The sequence below is a fragment of the Grampus griseus genome, assembly GCF_964374135.1.
Source record: "Grampus griseus genome assembly, chromosome: 19".
In the NCBI taxonomy this organism is placed as follows: Eukaryota; Metazoa; Chordata; class Mammalia; order Artiodactyla; family Delphinidae; genus Grampus; species Grampus griseus.
This window is the reverse complement of record NC_139013.1, coordinates 32,163,833-32,185,628: the sequence shown is the minus strand read 5'-3', so window position 1 is coordinate 32,185,628 and position 21,796 is coordinate 32,163,833. Positions and strand designations below refer to the sequence as shown.

The 21,796-nt window shown below is 49.6% G+C and overlaps 3 protein-coding genes across 16 annotated transcripts in view; 1 reads left to right on the top strand and 2 right to left on the bottom strand.

Moving 5' to 3' along the window:
* The window catches only part of CNOT1 (CCR4-NOT transcription complex subunit 1), a 100,368-nt gene extending 93,927 nt beyond the window's left edge, over positions 1-6,441 (top strand). For all 6 annotated transcript variants that reach the window (XM_082677367.1, XM_082677365.1, XM_082677369.1 and 3 more), the window contains exons 44-49: positions 864-1,037; positions 1,982-2,131; positions 2,801-2,981; positions 4,516-4,648; positions 5,789-5,923; positions 6,102-6,441. In XM_082677367.1, coding sequence (XP_082533493.1) covers positions 864-1,037; positions 1,982-2,131; positions 2,801-2,981; positions 4,516-4,648; positions 5,789-5,923; positions 6,102-6,180 — 852 coding nt within the window. In that variant the 3' untranslated portion in view covers positions 6,181-6,441. The remainder of the gene's footprint in view (positions 1-863; positions 1,038-1,981; positions 2,132-2,800; positions 2,982-4,515; positions 4,649-5,788; positions 5,924-6,101) is intronic.
* Positions 6,442-7,428: 987 nt separating this feature from the next.
* On the bottom strand, positions 7,429-12,150 carry SETD6 (SET domain containing 6, protein lysine methyltransferase). Its single transcript, XM_082677372.1, is given in 10 exon segments — positions 7,429-8,460; positions 8,607-8,749; positions 8,895-9,075; positions 10,735-10,855; positions 10,986-11,180; positions 11,307-11,448; positions 11,528-11,682; positions 11,684-11,730; positions 11,733-11,843; positions 12,069-12,150. Coding segments are annotated over 10 exon segments (1,428 nt in total). The 5' UTR covers positions 12,096-12,150; the 3' UTR covers positions 7,429-8,154.
* A 2,909-nt stretch (positions 12,151-15,059) lies between these two features.
* The window catches only part of NDRG4 (NDRG family member 4), a gene marked incomplete at both ends in the record, with an annotated part of 39,331 nt that continues 32,594 nt past the window's right edge, over positions 15,060-21,796 (bottom strand). For 3 of the 9 annotated variants that reach the window (XM_082677374.1, XM_082677376.1, XM_082677380.1), the window contains 9 exons: positions 15,060-15,214; positions 17,408-17,459; positions 17,574-17,609; positions 17,793-17,840; positions 18,830-18,881; positions 18,972-19,028; positions 19,905-20,008; positions 20,464-20,520; positions 20,617-20,703. In XM_082677374.1, coding sequence (XP_082533500.1) covers positions 15,060-15,214; positions 17,408-17,459; positions 17,574-17,609; positions 17,793-17,840; positions 18,830-18,881; positions 18,972-19,028; positions 19,905-20,008; positions 20,464-20,520; positions 20,617-20,703 — 648 coding nt within the window. Of the gene's footprint in view, positions 15,215-16,010; positions 16,050-17,407; positions 17,460-17,573; positions 17,610-17,792; positions 17,841-18,829; positions 18,882-18,971; positions 19,029-19,904; positions 20,009-20,463; positions 20,521-20,616; positions 20,704-21,796 lie in introns of all 9 variants that reach the window. The other 6 variants (XM_082677373.1, XM_082677375.1, XM_082677377.1 and 3 more) reach the window with 5 other exon arrangements.

Genomic DNA, 21,796 nt, shown 5'->3' with positions numbered 1-21,796 from the left:
GCGCATGGGCTTAGTTGATCTGCAGCATGTGGGATCTTCCCAGACCAGGGTTCAAACCCGGGTCCCCTGCATTGGCAGGCGGATTCTTAACCACTGCACCACCAGGGATGTCTCTATCATTAAGCTTTTAAAGTATAACATATATTCAGAAAAGTACAAAAATCAAACATATTTGCATAACCAGTACTTGATCATAAGGCATTCATACGTTCATATATGTGTATACCAGTTAACTCTTCCAGAAGCACATTAGAATTACTATTTCTTCCCATCCTTACCATACTTGAAATTGTTTTCCGTTTTAGTCATTTTGTCAGTTGTGCAGTAGGATCTCATTGTGGATTTAATTTGCATTTCCTTCAGTTCTTAATGAGATTTTTGTGGCCATTTGGGTATCCTCCTTTTGTGATGTTCTTCCAGCCTTGTGCTCATATTCCTATTGGATTATCTGGGTTTTTCTTATTTATTTTAACAGGGATTCTTTATGTATTCTGGATGTAAGCCCTTTGTTGATGTATATTCAAACGTCTACTCTTGTGGCTTGCCTTTTCACTCCTTTAAAAGTAATGTGTCTTTTGAGGGATAGAAGCTTTAAATTTAATGTAGTCAAAATTACCAGTTTTCTTCTTTTATTATATGTTGCTTTTTGTGTCTTGGGTAAGAAATCTTTGCCCATCTCAAATTGCATTCTGTTTTGCACGTGCCTGCCTCCTGCCCAAGAAGCCATTAATTCTGGCTTTTACATTTACACTTAAAAAGAAAACTTTTTTTTTTTACTTCAAATTCATAATAGTAAAAATGCTACTCCCATTTTCTTACTTAATGTAGAAACAGCCAATGTTTTTCTTGTTTTTAAAATATAGGGCACTTTAAGAGTGCTGCTGGTTCTTTTGCATGATTTCCCTGAGTTCCTTTGTGATTACCATTATGGATTCTGTGACGTGATCCCACCTAATTGTATCCAGCTAAGAAATCTGATTCTGAGTGCCTTTCCAAGAAACATGAGGCTCCCAGACCCATTCACTCCTAATCTGAAGGTAAAGTTCTAAACAGTTCAAGGAAAAGCAAGTTACATCTTAGTATTTTAGTCCTTTCTCTAGTAAGTGGGGTATTTGCTGTCCCCAGCACACACACCTACAAGTTGTTGGGTAAGGGTGCTCTTTGGGGGAAGCTGTCATGTTATTAAGCCTGATAAAGTATGATACTGCTGCTGAATATTGATTCACAGTATTTGTCTAGTTGCTGTTTTCAGTTTTGATATTAAATTTAGCTATATTTACAGAACCTCAACCTAGGTATTGGGCCAGTCATTTGCTGGGTGGCCCCAGTGGCACCGAACTGCAGAATAGACACTTGTAATGTCATATTTCACAGGTGTTTTGGATTTGTGTACTTGGTTTTGTTTAAATTATCAGGAGAGAAGGGACTGTTTTAAAAATTATACCACCCTGACATGGCTATTGTAATTTTTATGTATGTTTTTTTAATCTTTTCACATGCATTTTTTTTTAAAGTAGCAAGTACAATGTCTTGTTCAGCTTGGGGCATCTTTTCAAAGACTAGGGCTCTTGGTGAGCAAGGAATCTCATTCTGTACTCTTGTTTTGAAATCGAATTCCAGGAAAAACACAATTAGTGGTATCAACTAGACTTCTCTACAAAAGGTACCTATCATGCCTTATTTTAAGAATGAGAAAATAGTATAGAATGAGAGATTACTATCATTTTGTATATGGGTACCTTTAATTAGAAGAATCTATTTCTTCTAATTAAAGATGAGTAATAACACTTTGCTGTACAGCAGAAATTAACACAACATTGTGCTGTACTTCAATAAAAATTTCTTAAAATATTGATTACTCTTCAAGATGTAAAGTGTATAACTTTAGAAAAACAATCCAGCTACTTTCTAGCATAGATACAGTTTGCTGTTAAGGCCTACAGATGCTTCTGATTATGATTCTTGTATTTGTTTGTGGCAGGTGGATATGTTGAGTGAAATTAACATTGCACCCCGGATTCTCACCAATTTTACTGGGGTGATGCCACCCCAGTTCAAAAAGGATTTGGATTCCTATCTTAAAACTCGATCACCTGTCACTTTTCTGTCTGATCTGCGGAGCAACCTACAGGTTAGTGGTTTGACTTAAACTCTTGGTTGTGTCTTTCACTTTGTACACACAGTCCTATGCATGGTCTCTTGTAAGTTAGTCTTTTCAACCTGCTTTAAAGGTTTTAAAGCACATTGTCATTTTTAATGGTTGGATGAGATTAACTGGATTATACATTTTACCAGTGACAAGCTATATAGCCTTGGAAGAGGCAGCCAGGGAATGGACTGGTTTTCTGTAAGAAAAGATTGCTGATAACCATCCCCTGCTCCAAGACTCTTTAAGTAAATGGATTCTGGTTCAATTTGCTGTATACAAATTGATTGAGGCTGTATTATTTTTCCATACCAAGAAACCACGTTTTTCCCCTCTCTAAATCTTTTTTATAAGTGAGATAGTGCAAATTTTGACTTTATAAACTTTATTTTTGTGCTGGTAACTGTCAAAGCTTTGGTTTCCCAAGGGAAATCCCATTTCTGTTGACACAACTACCCTTGTGCAAGTGTGTATTTGTTAAATAACCTCACAAATTCAAGCAGATTTCTAAAATTTAAGTCACAGAGGATATTGGGAACAGTTCAGCTTTTCTATGAAAGGCATAAAAAGGGTTCTTAGAAATATTGGTGCCTAAATCCGATGCCTAAGTCCTCTGTGACAGTAAGTCAGGAGCTTTCTGTTTTGTTCATTTAGGTATCCAATGAGCCTGGTAATCGCTACAACCTCCAGCTCATTAATGCACTGGTGCTCTATGTAGGGACTCAGGCAATTGCACACATCCACAACAAGGGCAGCACACCTTCAATGAGCACGATCACCCACTCTGCTCACATGGACATCTTCCAGAACCTGGCTGTGGACTTGGACACTGAAGGTGAGTGAAGCCAGCTAGTTCTCAGAGTCAAGATTTGTGCACTTTTTGTCACAGTCTGGTCCCAAAAATACTTTAAGCCACAATAGAGAATGTTCTGTCAATATGGTTATGGGTCTGGCTGGTTATTTTATCTTGAATTCGATAGTATTTGCTCAATGCAGAAGACACAGCAAAGCATAAAGGAAAAAAATCATCCAGAATCCTTACCACATCAGTTAATATTTCAGTATGTATGATTGTAGCATTTTTCTTTTTTAGTGTGAAAATAAACATGTTCTTTTTACTAGCCTCTCTTTAAAAATAGGCTCATGTTACTTTTTTTGTTAGCCTGCCTTTTATCCCAACATTTACTGATGCCTCTTTGCCAGGCAATATGTTAAATATTAAATGTGTAAAGATTAATGAATAGAACTTCCCCTACCTGCTCTGCAAAAAAGTTCACACAGTATAATCCTGTTGTAGGTTTGCATCTTGCTTGGTTGAACTACCAATTTTGGTGTTCTGTATAGTAGATGGTGACCAACGATATAGTGCTGCTCAACCTAACACGCATACACTTTAGGAGGATGCCTACTTTTTTTAACTTCACTATGGATTTTTGAGAGGCTAATTTTGAGTATATACTACTTGCCTATTTGTAGGAGGGGGTTTGAGGCAGCTTAAAATCAAGATTTAACACAAATGAATTCCATTATGTCCAGAGCCCAACAAAAAAAGTGGATAGCCTTTTAGTGTTAAAGCTCACTGTGATGGCCTTACAAACCTCAGTAATATCAAGCAGAGGGAGACAACCAAATCCAATTAATACTTATTCCAATAAAGTTTAAACTAGCATTTCTCCAAGTATAGTCTGGGAACCCTTAGTGGATTATCCCCAAGACTCTTATAGAAGGGTCGTGAGGGACTTGGTGGTCCAGTGGGTAAGACTCCACGCTTCCAATGCAGGGGGCCCTGGTTTGATCCTGGGTTGGGGAACTAGATCCCGCATGCATGCCGCAACTAAGGCCCAGTGCAGCCAAAATAAATATATAATAAATATTTTTTAAAAAAGAAAAAGGGCTGTGTGGTTAAAACTATTTTAATAATAAAAAGACATTTGCTTTTTTTCACACTCATGTTGTCACAAGTGTACAGTGACTGTTTCCAGAGGCCACATGAAATAACCATACTGGAACAGATTGAACATAAGGGCAGAAATGAGAATCCAGCAGAATGTGAAACAGTGACATTCTTCTCTTAAGTTTCTTGGGAGGAAATACTTAAATTTTTTATTAACAGGTTATATTAATATGCAGTAGGTCTCTTATTTTTAAATAGACTAATTTTTTTAACTACAATTTTTTTAATGTGAAAAATAGTGAAATAAAACCCACAGAAATGAACTCTAGGGCCCTGAGCACCGCTGGTTGAAACCAAAGGATAATTTGAGAACCTATATCAGAAATGCAAATCCATCCAGTCAGAATGTGATTTGTCTTCTCACATTGGCCTTTCAGAGTAAATTCTCACTAAGCTGGGTTTTCTTAATATCTAGGTCGGTATCTGTTCTTGAATGCAATTGCAAATCAGCTGCGGTACCCAAATAGCCACACTCACTACTTCAGCTGCACCATGCTCTACCTTTTTGCAGAGGCCAACACTGAAGCTATCCAAGAACAGATCACAAGGTAAGAGAGAGGTCTGTTTTTCAGAGGGTTCTAAATGGAGCCTCTTCCCCTTTATTACGAATTCTGAGTGTTTTTTTCCCTATGCATTCCATGTTCACTGAGCATCTTAAATGTGTTAAATAGTTGTGAACGAAATGGGCATGGTTCTGCCCTCCTGATAATTAGTCTGATGGATGCAAAAAAAATCACAAGTAGAGAATTATTAATCACTGCTGAAACAAAAAGTTTTCGACAAAAGGCACAGCATTTTGATAGATCAGGAGTTTTTCTCAGGTGGTGGGGTTAGCATATTTAACCAGTCCTGAAACACCCAGGCCTTTTAAAGGCCATGTTAAAGAACTTAGACTTGTCATTACCTCTGGGTTGGAAGGTTTTAAGCAGGAGAAATAACAGGATCATACGTGTATTCTACTAACAATAGTTAGGAATCTGTTGCAGATTGCTTGGACTATGTACAGCATTGGAGATCAGGAAATGGGTACATCCTAGTGAGAGAGATATACACAAACTTAAAAAACTGGACCAGACTTGTTAAACTTGCCCCTTCACCTAATAGTAGTTTCTGAGCATTAGTATTCCTTAGGTTTATATACTAAAAATTAACTAGCGTTTTATTATTAGACATTTAGACGGTAAAAGTCCTATTTTGTGGACTATATAAAGCTTTAGTGAACTTCCTCGAACTTAAATCTTCGTTCTTGTGCTTTATTACATCCTTAGGGTAAATTTAGAAGTAAAATTGGTTAGATCAGGGGATGTGAAGAATTATCCCACCCAATTTACATATGTACTACTAATAGTAAAATTCTTATTTCCTATTTACTTTCATTGAGTATGTATTCTTTAAGCGATTATCTTCTCTGTGTCATGTAATCTATTATCTATCCTTTACCTTAACTTAGTCTTGTAGGCTCAGTAATGGGAAGAGGAGGGATTCAGACCCACGTTTGTTATGTAATTCTAGAATCCATTTAACCATTCTATAGAAAAGACTTAATCCACCTGCCTTTTGTAAAGCTAACCATTTTTGCATGTAGTGTAATAATCAGGGAAAAAGTGTTAGGAAAAAAGACAAATGGAGAAGTGGTCGTGAATTTGTATGTTTCTGTGCATTGACTAACTTTTTCTTCCCTTCTCCAGGGTTCTTTTGGAACGGTTGATTGTAAATAGGCCACATCCTTGGGGTCTTCTTATTACCTTCATTGAGCTGATTAAAAATCCAGCGTTTAAGTTCTGGAACCACGAGTTTGTACACTGTGCCCCAGAAATTGAAAAGTGAGTTAAAGTAATTTTTAAATTGTTACATTCTTAAGACAGAAGAATGAGAATCATTTGATGGCTCCAGCTTGGGTGGGTGATTAAGAAGGTCATAGTAACCAAAATTAATAAGACACAAGGTTTTAGTCAGGCCTGAAGTTTTCTCACAAACTTGTTAACTGTCTCCATTCTTCAGGTTATTCCAGTCTGTCGCACAGTGCTGCATGGGACAAAAGCAGGCTCAGCAAGTAATGGAAGGGACAGGTGCCAGTTAGATGGAACCACATCTCTGTTGTAAATTTGTCAGCCTGGAGGTCCCACTGTACCAAGTTCATAAACTGGCTGAAGATCCTTTCAGCTTTTCCTGACTTTTCCGGCCCTTTGGTCTCGGGTATCTGCCCCAATTACTGTTTGGGTCAGCTTCCTGTCTACTTGGACACGTTCCAAATTTAAATGCATTTTTTGGACTCCTGGCCAACATTTAGAAGATGCTGTGAATATCATTTTGAACTTGTGTAAATATATGAAAGAGAAAACCTTTGTCTGGAACTTCTTGGGTTTGTGCAAAATGTGTCCAAGGCAAGTAGATAAACTGGTGGTACCTACTTCCCAGCTTATAAATTGAAGAGGCTGCTGATGCCGTGCACTTGTTGGGGCGGGGGTTGGGCATAGCTCCATGTCATCTGACATTCCTGGTGTCCCAAAGAATAGCAGGAAAGCCAGTTTAAATACTATGTGACTTATTTTTTTAAAATACGGATGGGGACCTTGAAAATCACAAAGTTGTTAAAAAATGTGGATGTGTAGAATTTGGTATGCCAGGAAACATGGGAAGAGTTCACAATCGAGATCCCGTGGATTTTTATTTTGCCTCTTCCCCAAATCTAAAGCTGGCTGTTGGCAGAGCACCATTTTCTCTTTTCTGCTGGAGAACACATCCCCTTGGGCCCTGTGAGACACTTCTTTTTATAAAGGGAAGCCAAACCAGGCCTAAAGTTCCCCCATCTCTCTCCTGGTAACTTGTAAACTGTGCGGAAAGGAACCAAATATTATGAATTGCCCTTCCCCATTATCCCAATGAATGGCCATACAGACTAAGCTGAACAACAAAGTCAAAAGGACCAATACAGCCCCTTTTGTAAGGATTTTGAATGTTTTGTAAATGTATTGGTCCATGTGTTGTATTTTGTAGCCTTCCTAGTTCCTGGGCTTTAGCTTCCCTACTTCTTGTATGTGTATGCATACTGTAGTCGAACATTAAAGTCATGACACACACACGAGTCCACTGTGCCTTTCTCAGTAGCGGCCAGTGCTGGTGGTGAGGAGGAAAGTGGACCACGCAGCCTTCCCATTGGGGCCACTGGGGAACACCAACTTTTGCTGAATGGTAGGTTTTCCCACTACCAATCTGGCATCTTTAAACAAGGAAGTGATTTTTGTGTAGTGTTGTTTGCCTTTTCCTTTCCAACAGTGAAAAATTATTGGAGCAGGTTTCTATGATTAAACAGTTTCAAAATGCCCATTTAAAAACGTCCTTTACCCTCATGGTGTTTCAGTATTAACATCTTTATTGGAGTATAATTGCTTTACAACGTTAGATATAATTTCTAAAAGAAAAGGAGTAGGTATGTATTTAAAACTTACCTAATATATACCTTACCTTTCATGACTGTCAAGTTTTATGCCCAGAGAGGACAAAAAGGTTCAAGATTAAATAGAAATCTTACACGGGGACTTGAATGTCATTGGTGTCTCTTAAGGGTGAGTTGTGCCATCTAGGCTGCTTAAGGAATTTAAACAATTGCTCAGAGTCCCAGTGACACAGCTTATTAAATCTTCCAACAGGAAACAGTTGTTAACTAAGGGAAAGTGACTTGTTCAAAATAGACCTGGATTTGAACCAGGTCTACTTTCAAAGTCCATGTTATTAAATGCCAGACTACAACAAAATGTTATCACTATCACATTTCTGCTAACTTTGGATCAAGCTGAGAACCAAACAGCTACAAAATTTATTAGTGTTCATAACAATAAGCAGCAGTTCCCACATCTACTGTTCCCAAATCCTTCAGCATGTCACTCTTACCTTGGAATTCATCCTAGACAACAGTTTTGCTACTTTTCCTTTTGGTATTTAGTATGAAATGCAAAACAAAAGGTCCAAATTATCCTTCTTTTCAAGCATCAATGTGTACCAGCTTAGCAGAAAGTTCTTCTCCTGGACATTCCTTCAGGAAAAAGGGAACCTGCTAGTTAGTCAGTTCCAACAATTGGTGTAAGATCATCTTCTGACCATAACGAACCTGTAAGGCTTGCTGTTCCCTCCAGCTGAGTGTGGCGTAGACCTCCTTACTACTGAGTAAATCTTGCTCAGTTTTTAAGTCTGTGGCATAAGTTTGCAGGGTCAATAAAACACTGTCCCGAAGAAGCTGTCTCCATGATGCTTTGAGTTTGGGGATATTTGTGATTGTCAGGCTGTCCTCTTCCCTTTTATCATCTCCCCATCCATCCTGGTCTTTAAATTCTCTGAACTCCTCAGCAGGCATGCACAGTACCTAGAAGCAACCATGGGGCCCTTTACTTGGGTATTTCCGAAATTGATTTAGAGAAGCCAACCTGCCGTGACAGCATTTAAGTGTCCTCTCCATCCATGCCACCTTTCCTCGCACCTAGATCTAAAATACTTATTTTGAGCATTTACCTTGAGTGTCATGGCCAGTTCCTCTTCTGTCAGCACTTCTTCCCGCCCAATCACAAAGGCTCCCTCTTCCCCTACCATCTCCAGTTTGCATAAGAAATCCCAGCGTTCATACAGTAGGAGCCTTTCAGCTTCAACTTTTGTTCCTGTAGACAGAAAGTACTGGTGTGAAAGTCAGTATACCCAAGAGCTCATTTCTCCTTAGTCTACAAAAAGGGAACAACTACTATTGGCAGAGCACCTGGGGCAGGGATGGAGACATACACCAGTGTCCAAGGTTTAATCACTCACCCTGTAACGCTGCTTCACGAACCGTCACCATCTGAATGTCAGCCGTGTCATCCGTGTTGTCAGGATACGGTTCAGTAAAGCCATACATGTGAATCAACTGCCAGTTAGCCATTTGCCCATAAGTGTTGAAAATCTCATGGCCTTTAGGAATGGGCTGAGTGGCCACCATCCGAAGACAATTCTGGGGTGGAAGGGAGAAGCTGGGGCCAGGCCCTTCCCAGGCCAGCCTCATGAAGATTACTTCCCTCCTAGGAGGGTACAGTTCCCTCCAGCAGGTATAGTTCAGTGATGGTGGGACTGACACTATACCTACCAACATTCTACCTTTAGTTCTTGTTAAGATCCTGTACTGTAGAATAAAAGTGGTGAGACTTAAAGGTCAAAGGTCATCCCCATGGTTTAGTAGGTAATCTTTCTTTGCTCAGTCATCTCACAAACACTTAAAAAGTTGCTAGCTGGCTTCCCTGGTGGCACAGTGGTTGAGAGTCTGCCTGCCAATGCAGGGGACACGGGTTCTGTGCCCTCGTCCGGGAGGATCCCGTGTGCCGCGGAGCGGCTGGGCTCGTGAGCCATGGCCGCTGAGCCTGCGCATCCGGAGCCTGTGCTCCGCGGCGGGAGAGGCCACAGCAGTGAGAGGCCACAGCAGTGAGAGGCCCGCGTACCGCAAAAAAGAAAAAAAAGTTGCTAGCTTTGGAGACTTCTCTGGTGGTCCAGTGGTTAAGAATCCGCCTTCCAATGCAGGGGACGCAGGTTCAATCCCTGGTGAGGGAACTAAGATCCCACATGCCACGGGGCAACAAAGCCCGCACACCACAACTAGAGAGAAGCCTGTGCATAGCAACAAAGAGCGTGCGTGACACAACTAAGACCCGACACAGCCCCCCCAAAAAGTTGCTAGCTTTACAAAAATGAAGAATTAGGCACTTCCCTTGCAGTCCAGTGGTTAAGACTGCTGGGGCCCAGGTTCAATCCCTGGGCGGGGGGAACTAGGCTCTGTGCAGTGTGGCAAAAAATCAGAAACAAAACGCAAAAAACCAAGATCAAAGTAGGAACAGCAAATGGACACAAGCTTTTAAAAGTAATAGCCAGGGACTTCCCTGGTGGCACAGTGGTTAAGAATCTGCCTGCCAATGCAGGGGACACGGGTTCGATCCCTGGTCCAGGAAGATCCTACATGCCACGGAGCAACTAAGCCCGTGCACCACAACTACTGAGCCCGTGTGCCTAGAGCCCGTCTTCCGCAATGAGACGCCCACACACCACAACGAACAGTAGCCTCCCGCATGCTGCAACTAGAGAAAGCCTGCATGCAGCAACAGACCCAACACAGCCAAAAATAAATATATTTTAAACAGCCATTTCCTAATTTTTAATCCCATAAACTTAGATCTTTTTTTGCAACTTTCCACTTAGCAAATAGAATTGATACAAACACAGCCTTGGTATCATCTTAAACCGGTCTTATGAACATCCCCTCTTGTGAAAAGTATTGACACTATGGCTGTTCCAGACTGCTGTCCACAGGGCCCGGAAACAATCTTGGCTCACTAGCACTGCACAGAACAACCAACCTACAGAACCAAATCAGTGAGGGTGCAAGGTTTATCAGAGGATTAACCCCAGCCTTCTTTTAAGGTTTTGAGATGTTTTCAGTTCAGGCGATTTCAGTGGAATACGCAAAGTACACACAGGAGGAGATAATTCCACCTACACATTTTTAGTATGAGGAGAATGGAGTGTTTAGCTCAACTGCCAGGCCAGCATTAATAACACACCGGTTTGAATCACATGCCCAATCATCCAAGCACATAAGAACAAGAACTGGGACAGATCCACTCACTGGAGAGTATTCTAGATTGGCATTGTGATTGGCTAAGTGGTTTAGTACGTCTGCAGCAGGCACCATCAAAGGGGAGTTTGGCTCCTTTTCATCATCCTCTTCCTCCAGTGGTTCCTGAAAGCTGCCACAGAGAGAACTTTGCTAAAGCCCAGTGCAGGGTGAGAGACGAGTGGGGTTCACTGTTCTTTCCCTTCTAGTCCCTCAATAGAGTTCTAAAAAAAAGGGTCCTTTTTAAGGCTCCGCTCACTGACCTGTAGGCCATCACAAGAGCCACGAGCTGGCGGTAGAGTTCCAGAGAGCGAACCCTGGGGCTGAAAAGATCGGGGTGGGCTTCCATGAAGGGCAGCACGATGGAATAATACTCGCTGCGGATGTTGGCCAAATCCTTCTCCACAGCCTCGGGTACGCCGGTGCCCTGCAGCAATCGCCGGCGCTCCTCCTCTGGCCTGCAGTGACACCCCCACCCAGGTTCTTCACACCACCTACCGAGACTAGCGCTTGGAACCCGTGTCCCAAGGGCAGGGCGGTTCGAGCCAGGCTACCTACGGTGCTGCCCCTCCTACGGCTCTCACCAGAACATGGGGTGCTCCAAGCGGCCCAGCTCGGGCCACAGCGCAAAGTAGGGGCTCCAGGGCGAGGCCGGGGCCTGCAGCTCGTGCAGCAGCGCCAGCAGCAGCGGCACCCATCCCGACTGGCTCTGCAGCGCGCCTCGCTCTGAGGGAGACGAAGAGGTTAGGGCCCCGGCCGGCCCCGCAGGCCCGCCTCGGCGTCCCACCCCCGCCGGCGTAACCACCTCGCTCCAGCAGGCCGCTGATTGAGCAGGTGTGCTGCGACAGAAGTGCGGCCCGCGGCACCGCGAACAGCAGCTCCCCGGGCTGCACGCTCTCCCGGGCCACCATGCCGTAGCCGGCCACCGTGCCCTGCCGGCTCACCGCCACCTGAGCAGGGAGAGCGGCCGGTCAGAGCTACACCGCGCCCGCTTCCCCGCCGCGCCCGCCTCCACCCCGCCCCCCACTCACCTTGGGACTCAGCTCCAGTCCTACCCGCCGGCACCAGCTCAGGAAGCTGGCCACCGGGGCCGGGTCCTCGCTGCCCGCAAGCCCTGCCACCTGAGATAAGCAAGCGCAGTGGCGTTGCCCCGCCCGGAAGAGCTCGCTGGGGGCGGAGAAGACGGCGGCGCGCGCGGAGGAAGGGCCGGGGTTGGGGGAGGGGATGTGGAGTGCGGCAAATGACCCGCGGCAGGCCGCGCAGCCGCGTGCGGGACGGCGCTGCGGACGGGGAAGCGGCGAGGCGCGGCGGAGAGGGGTGCTCCTGCGTCTGCCGCCACAACTCACCCGCCGGCGCTTCGCCTGGGTCGCCATGGTCCAAGGGCGCGCAGCCCCGCGACTCCGCAGCCCAGCGCAGGCGCTTCCGGCGTCTGGGGGCAGGACTCTCAGGGGCGGGGCCTATGTTCCCGCCCCGGAACCACGTGATGTTCGTTTCGACTTCCACGCGGAAGAAGAGTGAGGGTTTGCACCTGGTCGTACAATCCCTGCTGAAAACATCCTTGAGGCCGGGTGTCCCCACTTGGGTTAAGAAACCGCCGGGTGCAGGAAGATGTGTCCCCTTGCCGCCTTGAGCCTGGTCTGAGCCAGGCACAACCCTTCCCAGTCTTGGTCTGTGACAGCTGAAACCCCTGGGGGTAGAAGTCCGGTTGAAGTGCAAAATCCCATTTCTGGATGAGAAGGGAAGGCCTCGCTGGAGGCCGGCTGGGTGCGCAATTAGAGCAGTTTGTGCAGGTGTTTCGGAGTTGTGTGGTCAGGGCTCCCAGAACTATTGATACAATACACCCGCTCAGTTTTTCATCGTCTGGTAGCACATGGAGGGGCTTATTTTTATTTACTTGCTGCTTTAGTTGCTGACACACAGCAAGAACTCAGTATCTATTTATTGGATAAATGGCTGAGTAAATGAATCAGAAATGGTGGTTAAACACGGGGAAATAGCATGCCGTTAAATTTAAGAAAATGAGGCAACGAATATAAAAGTTACAGGTCTGGGTTTTGAAGTCAAATACTGTCAAGGCCACCTCCCAGCTTGGCTTCTTATTAAGGCAAATTCAGTTTCCTCAACTGTGAAACTAAGATAATTAGTATCTACCCTATGGAATTAATGTAAGGATTGGTAAGATGATGTGACAAGATATGGAAATACAGAGATAGATGGAAATGCCTGTCTTCACTCTGAACGGTCAAACCCACCTAAACCCAAGAAGCACCAGCCTCACCAGTTTAAACATTGTCTCTTCCAAAGCTTCTCATGATGGGCATGGCATCACCATACTCAAATTCTTCTTAGTTTCTTTATTAGTTTTTCAGCACAGTTAACTCTTTCTACGTTGACAAGGGTTTTTGTTTTACATTTTGTCATCTCAAAGTCTCATGACATCAGGCACCAGAATACACAAAAGTAGGCTCTTCACTTTGTACAGAGAAGAAAATAACAAATTCCATTAATAGTTCACTTTGACCAAAGAAGACAACCTCCGATGGAAAGCCACACGCCGGAGTACCCAATATACATATATATATAATGTATAGATATTTATAGATCTCATCTGAAAGAACACGGGAAAAAAAATCCAAGATTCACAGCGCTATCTACAGTAAAAGGGATTAATTCTACCGGCTTTTCAAACAGTCACATTCTATATTCAAAGGAAGCACGTGAGTGAATAGAACTAACAGACACTCCACTGGGCTCTATAATGGCTTAAGATGACAGAAGGGGGTGATGTGTGCCAAGGAAATGTGGATGCAGGTGTCCCCTCAGCCCCACACACACCCACCCACCCTCCACAGCCCTGCATTTTTCATTGCTCTCCCCTCTTCTCTGTTTTACTCATTTGAGGGCTTGTGGCAACTGATTTAGGCTCAGAGACAAATGGCTTCTGGTTCCTAGGTCAGGAGATTCTACCCAGTAAGGTGGATGAACAGGAAGTATATGGCACAGCCCTGGGCTTCAGCTGGCTGGAAGGGGCTGGGGTGTGTGGGGAGCCTTCCTCCTCTGCCTGGCCCTTGTTCATTTCAGGAAACGTTACCTCCCACCCCAGGACCCAGCAAGCCCCAGCCTGAGCCTACTCCAAATGGCTAGGATGGTGATTTGGGACTGCCAAGTCCTGCTATCTTGGGCCAGTTTTCTCCAAATGAACTCTCTCAGTGATGCCTATGTGAAACATTGGCATAGCTTGACTAGAACTCTCCCTAGAAATGCTTCCAGTGGCCTTGGCCATGCTGCTGCTGATTAAGTTGTCCTCCATGGAACCTAGGGGTGAAAAGGGGGTCTCTGGGGGAACTCTATAGGAACTCTGAGCCACCACTGCCTGCTGGCTTCCAAAGGCAGTCACCACGAAGTTCTCAGAGGCGTACCCAACACTTAAAGGCTACCCCAGCCTTTAACCTCAGCCCTAGTCAGCTCCCTAGAGGCAGAGGACCAGGTGACTTTCTGCCTCAGGGCCTTGGCTCAGAAACGGGACAGGGCCAGGAGGCGGCAGACTGTGGGCTGGGACAGTCTGTGGGGTCCCTGCCCTCAAGGTCCTCTGTGTTCTGTCTTCCTTGGGCAGAGAAACCCCTTTCAGCCCCTACCTGCCTGGCCCTACAGCACCAGGCCCACCCACAGAGCACCCGGAAAACTGCTGTCTGGTTGAAGCGCCCCCTTGTGGCTACTGTTCAGATGATTGTCACGGGTGCTAAAATCAGAAACAGATGTGCTTGATGGTGGGGCTCGGGGGTGGGAAAGGGGCCTGCAGAGCTCCAGGGCTCCTGCCTCTGAGTGCTCCCTGCTGCTGTCTCCTGGTTCTCATGCCAGTGCCTGAGCTGGACCCTGTTCCTGCTGTCCCAGCACCTACCGTCTCAAAACCCCATCCCACCTTCAAACCTGCCTGCTTGAGGGGGTCAACCCATGCTTTCTTTAATCCAGCATATTATCCTGGATCCTGGCCAGAGAAGGACTCAAAGTCTTCCCTTAGCTAATCTCCTTCTTCCCTGGAGCCCTGCCCTGACTGTGCCTGGGCCTTGGAAAACTGGAAGAGAGGGTCTAAGTCAGCCAAGTTAATGAGGTGAGGGGGGAGGGGGGGAGGGGAGGAGTGAGCCCCTCAAACCATCTGGAGACTGTTCCACTGCAGCATCTAGGACGGATCCCCTCACCTTTTTAAACAAAAGAAAAGTAACCCCATTTCCTCCCCTTCGCCCTCGCAAAAATAAAGGGGAAATGAGCTGCACAAGGATGGCAGTGGGACGTCGATGCAGGTTGGGGGGCAGGTGAGCATCTTCGTGGGACCAAGGGCTTCAACAGGACACCTCCATGGTGTGGTTGACCTGGCCCAGCCCCTCACTGCTCTCTGAGTGGGTGCAGGCCTGCGGGCGGCTGCCGTCCACCGAGCTGGCACTGGTGAGGGACGAGGTTCGAGAGCGGGCGAGACGGGTCATGCTGGCCGAGGGCACTGCAGACAGAGAGGGCACCGGGGGTGAGGACCAGCAGGCGGGGCCGGGCGCAGGCAGGCGGGAGAAGGATTTACGCAAGCAAAGCGGCCAGCGAGACCGGTTCTTCCGACGAAGGCATGGAGGCTCATCCCAAGCCAGGGCTCTACACTTGCTCTGTCAAGCCCCAGGCATGCAACGCCAGCGACAGGGAGTGAGCCAAAGGGGCGGGGGGCCACGGAGGCCGGCAGGAACCTCCTCACAAGAGCTGGCCAGAGCTGTGGCCAAAATGGGGTGTCCTTAAGCTGGAGCAAGGATGGGACATTATTTTCAACTCTGCCTCCCTCAAGAGGATGATGGGGTAGGGGGAATGAGACCAGTTCTATAAAGAAGGGCAAGAGGTGTGATGGCCCCAGACTGCCCTAAATCCTGTTTCTGCCCTTATTCAGAGTTTTACAAGCGAGACTTGCAGGAAGCAAATTCTACCTTCCTGACCTCAACTAGCCACCTGTCCAGCTCAGGCATGGCTTGCCCCTGACCCCAGGGCCGACACCTCTGAGAAGTTCTGGTTCCAACTGCCAGAGTGTTGGAAGCCACGGGGCCCATGGCAACCTAGAAGGCAGGCTGATCTAAAACCCAGCCAATCTGGAGCCCTAAATGGGACAGAGCCCACGGAAGAGCAGGACACAAGAAGTTCCCATGGCAAGATGCGGCCTGGCTGCAGCACTGCACAGAGGAAGGAGCTGGGGCTCCTGGGGTGGCGGCGGGGGGGGGAGCTGGGGGGCGGTCCATGCATTAGGGGAGGGGATGCGGGGCTACCTGCTCCTCCACTCAGCCTTCGGTCCTTCAAGTATGCAACTAAGAGAGAAGACAGAGCCAGAGGGGCAGGGTTGGGGAGACAGAACACGGGTGAAGAGGAGGTCCGGTGAGATGAGGGCGTCGAGATGGGTCAGAGAGGAGAGGAAGGCACAGAGCAGGCTGGGGGCAGGGCCAGAGCCTCAGGAAGCCCCCTCCTGCCCACCCACCGAAGCAGCGGCCACAGAAGGAACCACAGCACTGACTGATGTCAGTCTGGCCCTAGGAGTCGGGAGAGCAGGGTGGGGTGCTCGTCTCACCCCCCGATTCTCCAGCCTGGGCTGCAGCACTGGGGGCTCACGCCCACAACGCCTTTAAGGCCTATAACCTAGTGCCAGCACCCTCTCCATTCTGCTGGGGCTCACTCTCCCCGTGGACAGAACGCGGGAGGCCCGTATGACCTCCCAAATCCTTCCCAGCTCTTGGGCTGCCTGGTGGTATTTGTCCTGGGGCCCTGAGAATGGGTCCCAGCCCCGTGACAAGTACCGCTCACCCACCCATCCCAGCAGCGTCCGCCAGGCACTTCCTGGGCTCAGCGCCCAGCCTCAGAGCCCCTGCTGGGTCTCACTGTGGGTCTTGGCCTCTTGCTGCCCTACTTCTCCACAGACAAGCTGGCAGGGGGCCCCGGTCCCCTGGGGGCGGGGGGGTGGGGGTCTGTTCCTGGCTGGCCCCCCAGCCTTCCCCCACAGGCCTGTCCTCCCCAGAAGGCCCAAGCTCCAGAGGCTGAGGTCTGGGGCAAAGAAAAATTCGGGCAGAGGAAGTTTGCTTCCAGGAGGAGAGCCAGGCGCAAGGGGGAGACGGAAGGAACTGAGGAGATGCACGTGTGTCAACAAGGGGGCATGTGCGCTGGTGGTGCTCATGAGCAGTGTCTCATCCCCCCACGAGGGGAAGTCGGGGGCGGGCAGGGAGCCAGTTCCACCCCTCTTTCCTCGGGGTCTTCAGCTATGCCACCCCCAGTTTGGCTGCCTTCAGCTCTCCTAACACCCAGATGGCCTCACATGCCTTCCCCAGTCCCCAGACTCCAAGTCCACTCCTCTGATGCCCCTGGTACCATCCGGCATCTTCTCAGCCCTTCTCAGGTGCTGTAGGCCCAGCAGGCGCTGGGTGGGGTGAGTGACTCACCCCTAGGCAGGCTTCCCCGGCAGGACTCAGCCCCGGGCCCTCCGCCCCAGAGCTGGGAGAAGAGTCCCCGACCCCAAAAGGCCCAGCCCTGTCAGGAGAACAGTGCCCCAAAGCTGGCCTGGGACAATCAAATTACAACCTAGGTGGAGATGCCCTAGAGGCCCCCAGGCACAGCGTCAGCCCCGACTTGCTGCCTGCCCCCCAGTCTCTAGGGCAGGGTGGGGTGGAGGTATACTTACTGTAGCCCATGCCTTGCAGGAAGTACTTGAAGGCTTCTGTCAGCTTCCCGGGCTGCAGGGCGAGGGACAGGTACATGCTTTGTTTGCCTGCCTGGGATTCAGGGGGAGGGGAGGCTTCCCCAACCCCTGGCCAGGTAAGGGACGGAGAGAGGGCCAAGAGTCTCACCTGTGTGACCTGGGGGAGCCCCCCGGAATCTGCCATCTGCAGGGGAGAGAGGGGGGTGAGCTGAGCAGGGGCCCCCTCACACCACACCCTGCCTGTCCCTGGCACACCCGGACAGGCTCCCCTGACCAGACACACCGTCCTGCTCTGCTCCCGCCTTGGCTGGGCCCCCAGGCAGGCCCCTCCCTGTGGCTGGGCGCAGGGTGGGGAGGAGGGCCTCACCTTCAGGAAGGTCGTGGTGGTTGGATCCAGTTTGGAGTTGCACTCAACCTGGGGACAAGGAACAGGCTTCAACAGAGTGAGGCGCCCGAGGGCTATCAGGCGTCTCCCTGCCCCAGATGCTAAGGGAGTGTCTATCCCCAGAGTTGCGAGGCTCTACAGGTGAGGGAGGGAGTGCAGGGGGCAGACACAGGCACCTTGGCAAGGCCAAGGCCCTGGGGATCAGGAAGCAGCCCCCTGAGGGCCTGAGACCCTCTACTGCACTCACAACTGCTGCTGGGCTGGGGGCAGGGGCTGGGCAGCGGCCTCACAGCGAGCCAGGGCCACCTTGGCGGGGGAGGCTGGGAAAGCGCAAGGCACCCCAGAAGTCGGGCGTCAGAGGTGAAGGAGGGCCGAGGGTCAGCAGGAGACTCTGAAGCCCTGACCCTGCCGGGGTCGAGACGGCAGGCGCAGCCCACAGCCCTGCTCCCCGAAGCCCTCAGGCACACGGAGGGTGTCGCAGTTTGGGTGCACACTGGGGTCTTCTCTGGGCACTCCTGGACCCCTGACCCTCTGGGGGGACATGAACACCCCGGGCTGCCTGCCCTCAGAGTTCCAACAGGAGAGGTGACAAATGATCCCCAAACATAATGGATGCATGTGATGGTCAAAGAGGGATCATTGCTGTGCTCATAAATTGCTTATTTCATAACAAGTGAATCCAATTTTAGAGAAAAGAGAGATCTTAGTCTCTGGGCCTAAAATGGGTGGAGAGTGTGGAGAGGCTGCCGTGCTGCAGGGAGAGGTAGGGCGGGGCAATCAGGTGGGCCGGTCCTGGACCCAGGCCCCTCCTGTCTCCAGGCCTCCCTCACCTGAAGGATGGGGGCTGTCTCAGGCACTGGTACCTGGCAAGATGGTGGGGAAGTGGGATGAGAAGCCCACCATCCGGCGTCCCCCCGAGGCTTCCCGGGGCAGGGTCAGGAATTGGCCCCATTGGCCAGGAGCCAGTGACCCCTTTGCCCCTGCCACCCACTGGCACCAGGGCACAATCCCTCACTCACCACCCCCTCCTCGGCAGGTGCGTTATCCCCGACCACCAGCATCACAGGGCAGCTGCAGACACAGAGGAGAAGGGCTGTCTGGCCTGGGCACCGGAGAGGGGGTTACATAGGCCTGGCAGGCTGGAGGGGGCAGGGCACTCACCGGAGCGTCTTGGCGTTGGGCACTGTTCCAGGCCGGTTAATGTCCAGGTCTCTGCGGCTGCAGGGAGAGGCGGAGGTGGGTATCCCAGGACTGCATCCCGGGGCGGGGCTTTGGGGAATGTCCCCAAGCCTGACGCTGCCGTATTTCAACCCCGTCCCTCCACATGGCAATTATGGCCCAACAGCCCTGGAGGTGCTGGGCTAGCCCCAGATTGGGGGCTTACGCTCTAGCGTCTCAACGGTGAGACAAAGCCTCACACATGCCATTGGTAAACTGGGGAGACAGAGACCTGTTCTGCACAAGTAGGGGCCTGAGGGCTCCCCTCACGTGACTTCTTCCGGGACCCCCCAAGCCATGCCAGGTGGGCCCTCACATTTGGCTCTCATTACGGGCTGTGCACCACCACCTGTGCTGGGAGTCCCGTGCCTTAGAGGCAGGCAGGCCAGGGCTTCCCTCCTTCTCCAGTGTTTCTCCAGCACCATGCACACAGCAGGCGTTCAATAAATATTTGTAGGAGAAAGAGAAGGAGGGGCAGGCCAGCGGGGGGGGGGGGGGGGGGGGGCGGCCACTCCCCTGCAGGGCAACCCCTAAGGGGCTCCAAGGAGCACTTAATCCAACCTCCTCTCAACTTAGGGATGTCAGCACTGAGGCTCAGGGCAGTGGGGGCAGCAGGTGGCGCCCACATCCCCCGCTGCTCCCACTGGCAACGCCCAAGGGAGGGGGAGGAGTGGAAGAGCTCTGCTCCCCCTCTGCCCCTCGCGGGGTGTGACCCTGGGCAAGAGGTCACCCCTCTCGGAGGCTCATCGGTCCACTCATCTACGAACTGGGAGAGTGTGTTGCCAGCCGTGGGCAGCTGTACCGGGGAGGGGGGTCCCCCAACTGCGTGAGCGCTCCCGTCCTGGTGCCGCCAGCTGGGACCCGAGCCGCCCACACCTGTTGTACATGTTCCAGAAGAGCTGCAGGTTGGCCTGGTTCACCACATTCCCGATCTGCTGCCGGTAGCTCTGCACCAACTCTGTGTTGCTCACCAGCTCCTCCTGGGCCCCGGGGACGGGGGATGAGCGCACGGGCGGCAGGGCAGTGTGGAGCCACAGACCGGGACTGGCTCAGAGGGGGCATCTCTGGCCGGAGCGGCCCCTACCCCAGCCCCAGAGGTGTGGAGGGAGGGGGGGAGGGGGAAGGGTGTGTGGGGGGAGGGGGAAGGATGTGTGGGGGGAGGGGGAAGGATGTGTGGGGGGAGGGGGAAGGATGTGTGGCGGGAGCCCACGGCCTTGGGAGGGGAGGGGACCCCGCCCCATCCGTCTCCCCAGTCCGTCACGGGTGCTGCAGTCTCGCGGCTGATCCCGGGGTAGGGGTGAGGCATGTCTGATGCCCCATCACCCCGCCACCCTCTTCCTCCTGCCCGGCCGGGAGCGGGGGGCAGAACCAGGCCCTCGGGAGAGTCCCAACCCGCCACTCCGGCTCCCGCGTGAGGACGGCTCCGCCCCCTTACCTGCCTGAAGAGGTGGGAGAGCACCGTGTCGGGTAAAGTGCTGGTCAGGCTGGAGAGCTGCGGGCCGAGGCGGAGCCAGTGTGAGGGACGGGACGCCACGCCCCGCCCCTCCCCGCCCCGCCCCCCCACCCATTCCAGGCGGACCGCGCTCACCTTGGTGGCCGCCCAGTCGATCCAGCCTTTGCCGTTGGGGTCGATGTTTATCAGCACCAGCCCCTCCACCAGGTCGGGGAAGATGAGCTGCCGGGACAGGGAGACAGGGCTTGGGGGGCGGGGCAGGGAGCCCAGTCTTCCCACCTGGAAAACGGACTGTAAAATTCTGGCCCTGCCCGTCTCACAGGCGGTTGCTAGGATCTGAAGAGAAGGCCGCGCTCGGCAAGGGCTTCAAGGTACCACTGATAACCAAGTGCCTTCAGCTGGGAGCCCCTGCCCATCCTCCTCCCCAACTGGAACCTTTCAAAACCCTTTTATTTGGAATCTATCTATGCCTATTTCGCTGTTTTTCAGCCCCTTTAATATACCTTTGAAGAGGTTACTATTGCAACACTAAGGATTAAACATCTTCAATGCAATATTTTCTTTCTTTGCTTTCATAGAAAAAACCCTAGTGATATTAAGAAACTGACCTCCCCAAAGCCTGTTTTGTGTTAGACATTGTAAAAGAGATTCGAGTTTTCTGTTCGACTGTCTGCCTGTGTTAGGGGAAAATGGTGATATATATACAATACTGAGGTCATGTCAAGGTTGTCTGGGGGTGGCTGGGAATAGTTGACAGTTAACAAAGTGGTTAAGTACTGCAGTGGAAATTGGAGTTGAAAATTCTTGGTCAGTTTTTTTGTTTTATTCTTTTTTTTTTTGAAGAAAGAAATACTTTGAATCCTAAAAATTAAGTTTTTGCTTTTAGAGATGGAAAGCTTGTGAGCTCCTACCCGACATGATGTTTCTGAAACCTCAATTTCTTTAAACCTCGCAAACTTATCATAAGTGTAATTTTAGATTAAAAAATGATTCATGTTTAAGTATTACCCTAATTAGTGAATGAGTGATTAGGATAATCCTTGTTTAGTGGCTGGAGTAATTAGCTGTATAGTTTGTTGCTAAGAGAAAGTTTGCTTTTGGATAATGGTTGAAGCAACTTATGGCTCATAGTGTTTTAAGGAATTGTATAGAAAAAGTAACCTTGTTTTTTTTTAAAATTAATTTCCTTGGAGGAAAAAAAGAAAAAAGGACTTTTCCTAAGTGAAGAGGAAGTAGGGGGAGGAGGAAAGGAAGACAGGAAGGAAAGTTCCTGTGGGGCTGCCCCTGGGAGAGACCAGTCCTGGGATTAGTTACA